At 25.5% G+C, this 12,958-nt stretch overlaps 1 protein-coding gene across 1 annotated transcript in view; it reads left to right on the top strand.

Annotated features, from left to right (window-relative positions):
• Positions 1–12,958, top strand: part of LOC111640919 (IDLSRF-like peptide) — a 38,525-nt gene that overhangs the window by 11,861 nt on the left and 13,706 nt on the right. The window contains exon 2 of the mRNA XM_023387007.1: positions 4,217–4,354. Within this exon, the coding sequence (XP_023242775.1) occupies positions 4,217–4,354 (138 nt within the window). The remainder of the gene's footprint in view (positions 1–4,216; positions 4,355–12,958) is intronic.

The following is a 12,958-nucleotide window of genomic DNA, read 5'->3' as shown; positions in this document are numbered from 1 at the left end:
ATTAACGTTTTATAGAATTAATTAGCGCTTTTCATAACTAAGTTTTAAAGCGATTTGCTTTAAAACTAAATTGTAAGATTTCTTATAAATTTAATTTATAGTAAGTAAAGTGCTTTAAGATTAAATGTTAAATATTCTAAAGCGTCAAATGTTTTTCATCGAGAATGTGTACCGGTATTTAATGTAACATTTTATTTTGACTAATTGAATTCTTCATTTGTTTATAAAAGATCGTTTTTTGGTTAACTGCAACTTCCAAGAATTCTGATTTATTATTTTCTCGCAAAATATAATAAAATAAAAAAACAAAACAAATGAAATTTTAAAAATAAAAAAGAAAAACAANTAATTTATAGTAAGTAAAGTGCTTTAAGATTAAATGTTAAATATTCTAAAGCGTCAAATGTTTTTCATCGAGAATGTGTACCGGTATTTAATGTAACATTTTATTTTGACTAATTGAATTCTTCATTTGTTTATAAAAGATCGTTTTTTGGTTAACTGCACTGACAAAGAAGGATTAATTTGCACTATTCGAGTCTGCGCTATTTCATTTTAATTACTGTATAAGTAAATTATTTTAATATTTCCTAATTTAATTATGTCAGAGCCGTAACAATTTGTACCATAATTAATGGTCGTCTTGACTTGTCTTTTTATTACGATTCTTTAAATTCTTTAATATAATTTTCATCTTGACACTTAAAAATAATTTTTTTTAAGATTTATAATTTTTGATTAGATGATTTTCATGTAAATTAAAGTTTTACATTAAAATTTCTAGCTACCCAGTTTTTTATTATTTATTTTATTGTTTTTTACGTGAAACAAATATATGATTTAGACTTGTCTTAAATAAATTATCAATTTTTATTTGTTTACCGTGTACTTGAATAATATTTCTCCTGTTTACAAACCTAGAATAATAAAATAATTTCATATTTCATCAGTAAACACGCTAGTTATCATCATTAAATGAAATTCATTTAATTCGTTACGATTATAACATAATTTAAATATAAATATTAGATGAATTTTAAGTAAACATTTAAAGCATTTATAAAGCACGATTATTAAAATATCAATAATACTTTATGATGTGGAAAATCGATTGAGTGTTTGTAATTAATTAACCATATTGAATGCATTGGTATATGATATATGTAATTTTCAATGATGAAATTTTGCGATTCATTGAAATTTCTAATTTGCTATTATTGTAGTCGTCAAATTTTGCACGTATACACTCGTTATAACGAGATAACAAAAGCCCAAAGGTAAAACAGTATTCAAATTTAATCATCAATTAAAACGTGATACCGTGGCACATACCGTAAGAGATTATTCGAAATTTATGTACGCATTATTATTATATAAAATCTGATGAATATTAATCCTTTTCTTTGATAGAATTCATAGTAATTGTAAAGCATTAATTAAATGACAATGTGAAGGTTCCTCGTTCATTTTTGACATAGCTCGAGTTGAAATTTGATGCTTCAGATGCAGCAACAATATTGGAATCTGTGGTAAAAAAAATGACTTAAAATGAAGATGGATATGGTAGATATCACTTTAAATGTCTAAAACGCATCTGGTAGCAAATTTCTGACAAAATTCATCTTCACATACATTCTCATAAATTTTTTAGGTTGCAGCTTCATAAAAATAGTATAAAATATGAAGTTCTTTTTTATATCTTATCACTAAAGCCTATAATTTTGCTAATCTTTTAATCGGAAATTTAATGATATAATAAATTTCGGATTAGCACTTTAAATGTGCTAATCCGAAATTAAAGTTCAGATTATTATTACTTATTCAATCATTTTAACGTTAATTGAAACTAGATAATATGAGCAAAACTTCAATTCATTTTTTTTTTAATTATACTTTAGGTAATTCAATATTTTAGAATTGTTCAAAGTTTCTTCTCTTATAATCTAAAGTGGCGTATTTTTATTGACAATGATACTATTCAAATATTCTTTCGGTTTATAATAATATAATATTAATTGCATGGAATACTTTTAATCATTTTTGTCCCTATAAAATTGCTGATGATTTCTTCTATATAAGAATTTCTGCAATTTTAACTATATTTTTCCATGGCTATGTTAATAGATTGAAGAAACATCTGTATTGAAAATATATATAAGATTCATTGTCAAATTTGTGATATTTATCGTAAAGTACCCGTATTCAACACTGCCTAGAGAGAAATTTAGCAGTCCAAATGTAAACAAATCTTGTATAGTGACATTTCAGGGCATGCAGGAGACATTCTCATAAAAAAGATTTGTGCCAAACTCGCCATTTTGAAACTTTTGGCGCTGCAAACAACAAACAGTTTATTTGTAAAAGACACTCGTGCTATACAGAGACCTTAGTGATGTAAGGGATACTGCTCAATGTGGTTCTCTGATCAATGTTTTAGATCTTAATCCTTGTGATTTTTTTTGTGGAGACACTTAAGTGTAATTTATCAAAAACCTGTTGGAAATTTAACAGCATTGAAAAACTATCACATTTTATGCCAGAAGCGTCACACAGGTACTGTACATTGCCTTCAGGCTTTACACCAGGCAATCATATTGAGTAATATCTTATGCATCACTAAAGTCTTGTACAAATAAATGTTTATTGCTTGCAGAGCCTTAATGACGAGTTTCGGCACAATTTATTTTTTACGGAAGTCTTGCATGTCTTCAAACGTCATCATTAAATCTGGTTGCATTTGGACTGCTAAATATCTCTCTAGATAGCGTTGAATAGGAGTACTTTAATTATAATCACTCCTTATATTATCAAACAGTGCTATTTTTTATAACTGTCAGTTATAAAAAAGATTGCATAAAAACATGTGAAAATCATATTAAGTAAATAGAAACCAGTAACAGTTTCCTGTTTTGATTTGTAATTATATGGAAAGTAGCATTATTTTAAAATCAAGTCCTAAAAACATCTCATAAAATACAGTAAATAAAGTCGCCAAAAAAGTATTCAATTAAATTTAGTGCCACATTAAAATAAGTAAGAAAACATTGAAAACAGTTTTTATACATCTTGAATATTGATGTAGCAATGCTTTACTGCTTCATGTTGCAGCTGAATGCAACTGTTGATGATATCATTCTAAATGTGGATCTGTTTCAAAAATGCATGATATCAATTAGTCGATTAATATCAAATTAGAAGTGTATTCACAATTATTTTTATAGACGTAAAACTGTATTAATTTAATGTAATAAATGCCATGTTTGACATTTAATAAATGTTTCTAATTAGAGAATCGGTTTTAATAGATTATTTTCGACTGTTCCCACTGTTTTTTTTTTATCAAAATAAGAAATTACTATAATTTAACATTTTCTTCTGTAAATGAAAACATTAAAAAAAAAGATTTTATTATTCGTGATCCAAAAATCTGAATATACTGTATTTAGGTGCATATATATTTTAAAAGGTAAATAAAAGAAAAACGTATCATTGTATACAGAAATCTTTTTCTTTCGAGAAATAAATTATCGTTAAGAGAGACATCGTATAACTCACTGTTAACTTCATTTTATTCCAGGCGTGACTGCATTTAGATTCAAAGCCAACTGATATCAGCAAGATGGTCGCTTTAACAGCTATAGATCAATGTCCATGTGGAATGCTATAAAACATGACTTTATTACATCTTTCGTAAACATCTTTATTTGTTCTGTGCTGTAAAATTGAAAATGTGTTTGCCATCTTCACTACTAAAATCTCGGCATCTTTAACATTATATTTATTAGTTTGTGTTCAAAAATATTAATCAGTAAATTAGCCTTGTAGAAAATATCTTTATTATAATGAGAATATGACTATTAAAAAGCAATAAAGATGATAAAATGGGAAATGATTTTAGATCCGTTGACTCGTTAAATTAAGAAAACATCGCAGGGAAGTTAATAAGATAATCAACAGTAAATATGATTAGTGGGCCAGTTACAATCTTTAGCCTTTAACTTTATAATTGCTGAAAATTAAACCGTAACGCGCTTAATTAAATTAAATAACTGATAAAACTGTAATTGAGAATAGCTTAAGATTAAAAGAAAGTTAAATTAAGAACTTTTAATAACGTGTTGATTAATTTTTAGATAATAATTCATTAATGAATATAAATTATATAAGTATATTTATTAATACAAATTTTAAATATAAAGCCCGAAATTTATTTTAGATCCTGATCGTTGCCATCCTACTCAACCATTTCGATGTCCTGGTACTACAACTGTTTGCATATCCCTCCAATATCTTTGTGATGGAGCCCCCGATTGTCCCGATGGATATGACGAAGACAACCGTTTGTGTATAGCAGGTGAGTTTGTTATTAATACATTTAAAAATCTATGGCGACAGAAAAGCTTTCTTTAAAATCTGTACAAACACTAACGGGTCCAAAAATCTTTAGAGAGATGCAGAAAGGAAACAATACGTCTTATAAAATTTTTTACTAGATAATGTTCCCGGTTTTACTGGAAGAAAACCCCCAAAAGAGAGGTGCAGCTGCGCCTTGCGGTTTCCTTTCATATCGTTAAAATTAAATAAAGATTTTTAAAATGTGAATTTCATATGTAATTAACGTTTATTTAATATATGTTATTAATACTTTTATTGAAATTATTATAAAATAGAATATTAGATAAATATTTAGGAGAAATTTAAAAAATAATGTCATTCTTTTTCTAAAATACAGCGACAAAATTATTCATTCCTTTATAAAGTATCAATAGGCAATTAAAATGATGTAAGAACGAGAATAATAAAGCTTTACTGAAATTTCTGTAAAATCTTCCATAATAAAAAAATAATGATAGATTTTAAATAAAAAATTCCTTTATTTAAAAGGGAATAAAAAATATTCCCTTCATTAGAGAAGCAAGAAATTTTTCTTGTTTAGAAACATAAAATAATAACGAAAACCTTGAATAATAAACTCTTCTATAAACAAAAAATATTCATTTTTTTTGTCTAGTACTATTTCATTACTTGCACTTTAATTTATTACTTCCATAAGTAAAGAAAATGTTTAATTAAGAATCAAATGAACCGTGTTAACAAAAAACCTATTCTACAATTCCATAATTTTTTCCAGTATATAAGTCTGATTCTTTTTATTTTATCGCAAGAAATTTATTTGAGTTAACTCTTATAATTCTAAGAGAATATCGAAAAATAGTATAATAGAAAATATAAGAAAATTACCTATCATTTTTGGTATATTTTAACAAACAAAAAACTAATTATGGTAATTATTAACAAAAATTCTCGTGAATGTAATATTGATGTTTTATTCAGCAGGATAAAAACTGTAATAATGGTTTCGTGAATTAATTTTTTTCTCTTTTTTTATCTTGTAAGTAATAATATATATCAATATTCATTAAACATAATTTACACTTCTGAAAAATCAGCATTTTTTAAATTGAAACTTAACAATTATTAGAACAAAATCAATTACATTTTTAGCATTTTTAGCAGAAAATGTAAATCTACTGATCAAAATTAATGATATTTTATTCTATTATTGTAGTAATTATAAGTGTTATATNTGTTAAGATATTAATTTAATATATATTAATATATGAAGATATTAAAGATAATTAATAATTAAGTATTGCACAAACATATGTATAAATATTGTAAATCAAGTTAAAAGCCATAAAATATTGTTCTAAAGCGTATACACGATATTTTTTATACACTTTGATCGTATCAAAATATCCGAAAATTTTAAAATTATTATTAAAATTTTATGTTTAAATCAATGTTTTAATTTGCATAATTTATTGTTTAAGTGCATGGCTAAAAATCTAAATTTACAGAACAAATTTTACTTTATTTCCAAAATTAATGCATCAATTAAAATAATTTATCGTTTATGAAAATATGTTTACTACGACTCTAGTATTTTAAACACATTAAATCTATTTATGTAAATGAATTAGAATAGATAATATAGAATGTATAATATATAATTACACTTCAAACATATAATACATAAATTATTATTATCGTTTATGCTAATTGTATGTTAAACTATAACTTTATGTTTCTTATTTGTGAATAACTTAAATTTTAATTTATGTACTGTACAGTACTGTACAAAAGACCGAAAATTATATTTAATGTTATTGGTTGAAATATATACTGTATATTCATCTACATTTTATAATTAAGCATATGTATATATAACTCAATTATATTGATTATATGAATACGATAATAAATATTTCCTACATTTAATGTTAAATATTTATATATAATATATTTAACATTATATATAATATATTCAACAGCACCATCGTGCAGATGGTGCTGTTGAAAATATTTTTTAACTTTTGCTTTAGTCTTATGGTAGACAATTCACTTTATCTTTATTTTTCTATTGAAACTCCCATAAAAAACGTTACTTTTTTCACCAAAGTAGTGTTTTTTTTTTTGGTTTCTTTCAACTTAAATAGTCGACAATATATAAAATTGTTTAAAATAGTTTTTAACATATATTATTTTAAAAAATTTTCATTCTAAACATCACATCACTCTAGTGAAATTAGTAACGGTTTAGCCCATGAACAAACACAGAGTTTTGCTTACAGCCCTAGCTTTAAAAGCCACAATAGAAACAATTGTGGCTTTTTAAGCTTGTGGGTAAGGCCTCCAGATACGTCACCGAGTAAAATGAACAAAAAGATCTAGAAAATCTTTAAGATATTAAAATGTTTTCTAATTGTCCAAATATTTCTAATTACACTTTTTGATTCAAATTAAATTTGATTAAGAAGCAAAGAATAAAGATCTAAAAACATAATTTTTAAATTTACATAAAAAGTATTCGATAAACAGATTTAAAATATGAAGGATATACGCTTTCGTTTTTAAAAATTTATATACTAATGTTTATGTTCATAAATACTATATGTAGACTAAAATCTCTGTACTTTTCCTTATAAATACATTTGCTGTAATTTATTAAAAATATATAAAAATTGATCAAAACTTAATTAATATTAAATCTAAATATCCTACTTTAAACGTTAGAAATGTTTATTTTAAGCGGTAACATCAAGCTATAATATGAAATTTTAATGAACAAAACCTATTTCTCTTTATAAATAATTATCAAGCGAATGTAACAGAAATACATTAGAAATTATTCTAAATTTGTAGTTTTCTGAATTATAATTTAATAAGAAAACCAAACAAATCTAGAATTATTTCTTAAAATTATTGCTTTTAACAAGTAATAAAACATTTACGTAGTATTTTACAATCGTATAATTTTGTCATTTCTTTAATATGGATAAAATTCAAATAAACCTCAATCAAAACAAACATTTATTTGCAAGAATTTTATGGATATTTCCTAGAAAAATTAATAAAACGTTATCGGAATTTTTATACACAATTTAAATAATACTCGTAAATTATTTGAATGCGATGCTTAAAAAGGTTATTTAGTAACCATATTATGGCAATTTTTCTCTTCTCTACGTAAACAGAAAACGAATAACTTAAATTGCAAATTTGGACGATTTACATATAATAATTTTATGCTTATAATATTCATTAATGTTATAATTACCGACCGAATTATCAAGGAAATGCTCGATATGCGCTCTAATATTTAAATCACATCATTCATACCGAGTTCGATAAATAACACATTATTCTTGTAATATATATCCATATTCATCAACAATTTCCTCATCCATCATCTTTGCGGACAGCATAGTCGAAGTCTTGAACACACAAACTAATGCAACAGGCTCCGACACGGCTTCGTAGAACTGCAAATACAATGAATGATTGCAAATAATTTGCATCATAACAGATTGAAAATAGTTATTTATAAATTTAAAATATTAAATTTTCAATTTATTCCGCCACTGACATGATTTTAAGTGTGATGTAATATTAAAATTTCATAAAATATTCATCTGATATGTCTTTAAATATAGGATATTGCTATTCAAACACAATATAGTCTAATAATATTTATTTTACAGTTTATTTTCTTTGATTAAAATCATAAAATGCCACAATTATATCTCATTAAAGATAATATAAATTTTAAAAAAAGCTTTTTATTTCTTAATTTTGAAGTCCGGATCATATAACTTTCGCTTCAGTCTAGCCACCAATGGATTTGAACACCATGGTCGTGGGTTCGTGCCTGACCACGTGCAGTTTTTCGGGTTTTTTTCACGTGACTAACACCTAAATAGGGACCGTGTCTCATAGAAAACTAACAAGAATCCCTCCCGAGAGGCATCTCCCTTGGCAGATCGCCCGTGTGTTGCATTGCCTTATCTCATTAATCCAATCCAATCCTTTTAATCTATTTTTAGTACATTCAACACAATTATCTGAGTTTGAATTATTAATAAGAATCTGTAAAAAAAGTAATATAGAATGTATAATATATAATTACACTTCAAACATATAATACATAAATTATTATTATCGTTTATGCTAATTGTATGTTAAACTATAACTTTATGTTTCTTATTTGTGAATAACTTAAATTTTAATTTATGTACTGTACAGTACTGTACAAAAGACCGAAAATTATATTTAATGTTATTGGTTGAAATATATACTGTATATTCATCTACATTTTATAATTAAGCATATGTATATATAACTCAATTATATTGATTATATGAATACGATAATAAATATTTCCTACATTTAATGTTAAATATTTATATATAATATATTTAACATTATATATAATATATTCAACAGCACCATCGTGCAGATGGTGCTGTTGAAAATATTTTTTAACTTTTGCTTTAGTCTTATGGTAGACAATTCACTTTATCTTTATTTTTCTATTGAAACTCCCATAAAAAACGTTACTTTTTTCACCAAAGTAGTGTTTTTTTTTTTGGTTTCTTTCAACTTAAATAGTCGACAATATATAAAATTGTTTAAAATAGTTTTTAACATATATTATTTTAAAAAATTTTCATTCTAAACATCACATCACTCTAGTGAAATTAGTAACGGTTTAGCCCATGAACAAACACAGAGTTTTGCTTACAGCCCTAGCTTTAAAAGCCACAATAGAAACAATTGTGGCTTTTTAAGCTTGTGGGTAAGGCCTCCAGATACGTCACCGAGTAAAATGAACAAAAAGATCTAGAAAATCTTTAAGATATTAAAATGTTTTCTAATTGTCCAATTATTTCTAATTACACTTTTTGATTCAAATTAAATTTGATTAAGAAGCAAAGAATAAAGATCTAAAAACATAATTTTTAAATTTACATAAAAAGTATTCGATAAACAGATTTAAAATATGAAGGATATACGCTTTCGTTTTTAAAAATTTATATACTAATGTTTATGTTCGTAAATACTATATGTAGACTAAAATCTCTGTACTTTTCCTTATAAATACATTTGCTGTAATTTATTAAAAATATATAAAAATTGATCAAAACTTAATTAATATTAAATCTAAATATCCTACTTTAAACGTTAGAAATGTTTATTTTAAGCGGTAACATCAAGCTATAATATGAAATTTTAATGAACAAAACCTATTTCTCTTTATAAATAATTATCAAGCGAATGTAACAGAAATACATTAGAAATTATTCTAAATTTGTAGTTTTCTGAATTATAATTTAATAAGAAAACCAAACAAATCTAGAATTATTTCTTAAAATTATTGCTTTTAACAAGTAATAAAACATTTACGTAGTATTTTACAATCGTATAATTTTGTCATTTCTTTAATATGGATAAAATTCAAATAAACCTCAATCAAAACAAACATTTATTTGCAAGAATTTTATGGATATTTCCTAGAAAAATTAATAAAACGTTATCGGAATTTTTATACACAATTTAAATAATACTCGTAAATTATTTGAATGCGATGCTTAAAAAGGTTATTTAGTAACCATATTATGGCAATTTTTCTCTTCTCTACGTAAACAGAAAACGAATAACTTAAATTGCAAATTTGGACGATTTACATATAATAATTTTATGCTTATAATATTCATTAATGTTATAATTACCGACCGAATTATCAAGGAAATGCTCGATATGCGCTCTAATATTTAAATCACATCATTCATACCGAGTTCGATAAATAACACATTATTCTTGTAATATATATCCATATTCATCAACAATTTCCTCATCCATCATCTTTGCGGACAGCATAGTCGAAGTCTTGAACACACAAACTAATGCAACAGGCTCCGACACGGCTTCGTAGAACTGCAAATACAATGAATGATTGCAAATAATTTGCATCATAACAGATTGAAAATAGTTATTTATAAATTTAAAATATTAAATTTTCAATTTATTCCGCCACTGACATGATTTTAAGTGTGATGTAATATTAAAATTTCATAAAATATTCATCTGATATGTCTTTAAATATAGGATATTGCTATTCAAACACAATATAGTCTAATAATATTTATTTTACAGTTTATTTTCTTTGATTAAAATCATAAAATGCCACAATTATATCTCATTAAAGATAATATAAATTTTAAAAAAAGCTTTTTATTTCTTAATTTTGAAGTCCGGATCATATAACTTTCGCTTCAGTCTAGCCACCAATGGATTTGAACACCATGGTCGTGGGTTCGTGCCTGACCACGTGCAGTTTTTCGGGTTTTTTTCACGTGACTAACACCTAAATAGGGACCGTGTCTCATAGAAAACTAACAAGAATCCCTCCCGAGAGGCATCTCCCTTGGCAGATCGCCCGTGTGTTGCATTGCCTTATCTCATTAATCCAATCCTTTTAATCTATTTTTAGTACATTCAACACAATTATCTGAGTTTGAATTATTAATAAGAATCTGTAAAAAAAAGTGTAAAGGTAGAGAGTCATATCGCGATAGTTGGATGAATTAGTATAATAATTATTATTATACGAAACTTGCAAATATACCTAAGCAAATAATTTACTTTAGATTAAAATTAAATTAAAGTTATTTTTTAATTATTAAAAAAATGTACAGTATTTAGTACAGGTATAAACAATTGATAAAATGAAGGATTTTAGTGAAGACTGTTGATTTAAATAAAATTCATTAATTTTGTTTAAATCAACAGTTCGTGCAATTAATAATTGAAATCAATTCATTTCCGCAGATTAAATATTATTCATGAATTCCATTCAAATTAGAGAAATTAATTAGAAAAATTTTGAGATACAGTATAAAGAAATAATTTGTTCATATTTTTGCAATTTTTGACATTTTCAACTGTTAGTTTTTTCAGATTATTAATTAATAAATATTTAAATTTCTTGAATTCCTTTTGAAAAATTAAAATAGTAATTATTTTGCTTGATTTTTATAAAATAAAACATATAAATATATATAATAAAATACATATAAAATAAGTTTTTACCATCATTTTCTTATCATATCTGACGTATTCGATCCAGATCTTTATGAATAATTCGGAATTTACAGTTTTTCTTCCTTGTCATGCAGCTGGCTGTATTATGAGTTACATCTAAGAGCAATGGGTAAAATTAAAGTAATAAAAGTAATAAAAGCTCGTAATGTACAATAAATTGTACATCTTTATAATACAAATTAAAAGAATTAAATTTTTACAATTGTTCACAAAGTAGAATTAAGATAAGCATTTTAAAAAATGAACTATGGAAACAAATTTTATATACTATATATTTTGATTACTTAACATTACGTAAAAATTTAAGAAATATTAATAAAAACTTTAGAAATAAAATTAGAGTGGAAAAGAAATTAAACTCGAAAACCTTTATGTAATTGATCCGTTGATGTAATTAGAAACTCAAGTAGAAATATATTTATGATAGAAATATAAAAAATGAAGAATCGCTGTAGAAATAAGATAATAATAATGTTGTGTTTTTAATATAATAGGTTTTCTTTTACTCTTTCCGCACTATGGGCACTAAGAGGTCCTTTTTAGCGAGCTATTATCGGTTCGCCCAGGCTGGTTAATGAGGGATGGAGCCCGATATATCTGGGATAAGGCCCCAGAGCAGTCGAGAGATTTTATTGGAACAGGGGGTAGAGTTGGCGTCTTTTATCTCTTAACGATCGCTTCGACTCTTTTGGTTTTTTAACAAATGAAATGTGTAAAATGTTTCTTTATTAGTAAAAAGCAATTATAAAAAGTTCATTTTCTGTTAGTAAAGATAACGTTAATTTTATAGAGTTTGGTATCACTACGGAGTTCCTCCCTCTTAAAGGTCCGCAGACCTAAAAATTTTTGGAGTTTTTAGACCGCCTGTATTTGATCCTTAATCACCCACAGCTCTAGGCTGATACTTTAACCGTTTTCAGTCATCCTCCCGACCCGATATAACATCAGTGTAAGTGAAATATCACAGTTTTGAGACAATTTCACGCTCCAAATCATGGCGTTTTACGAGTATTCAAATGAACTCAAAAGTATCCGGACGAACCATTCCTGAAAAATTCCTGGGGTTTTACTTGTCGGATTGGTAGGCTGCCATGTTAACCACTCGGCCATCCAGCCATCACTGTCTTTATACTGTCATTTATTCGATACCGTATAAATAAACTACTCAAAAATTTTGAATATCAAGACTATTATTATTGGTTTATTATTGGGATCATTATGCATTTTTTTTTTTTTGTTAAAGTAATTATTTTCCTGTTAGTGTCCATATGCACAAGCACACGAATGTAGAAATGGATTTAGAAGGATTCAGGTTCGAATTACAGTAGAAACAAACTTCACCTATCTATCTTTCTAATAGTCCATTTTAATACAAAATTAGTAAGAAAATTAATAATGATGGGTGTTAAAAATTTATATAAAGTAATGCATAGCCTAAATACCTATTATTATATAGGCCTAAAAGTTTATTACGTAAGTTATAATGAATTAAATTCGTCATACGTAGGCCGTA

Source organism: Centruroides sculpturatus, unplaced genomic scaffold (genome assembly GCF_000671375.1).
Source record: "Centruroides sculpturatus isolate CEXI.00-Female unplaced genomic scaffold, Cexi_2.0 scaffold1104, whole genome shotgun sequence".
NCBI classification, from domain to species: domain Eukaryota; kingdom Metazoa; phylum Arthropoda; class Arachnida; order Scorpiones; family Buthidae; genus Centruroides; species Centruroides sculpturatus.
Note: the sequence above shows the minus strand (reverse complement) of the source record. Positions and strands in the feature narration are given on the sequence as shown.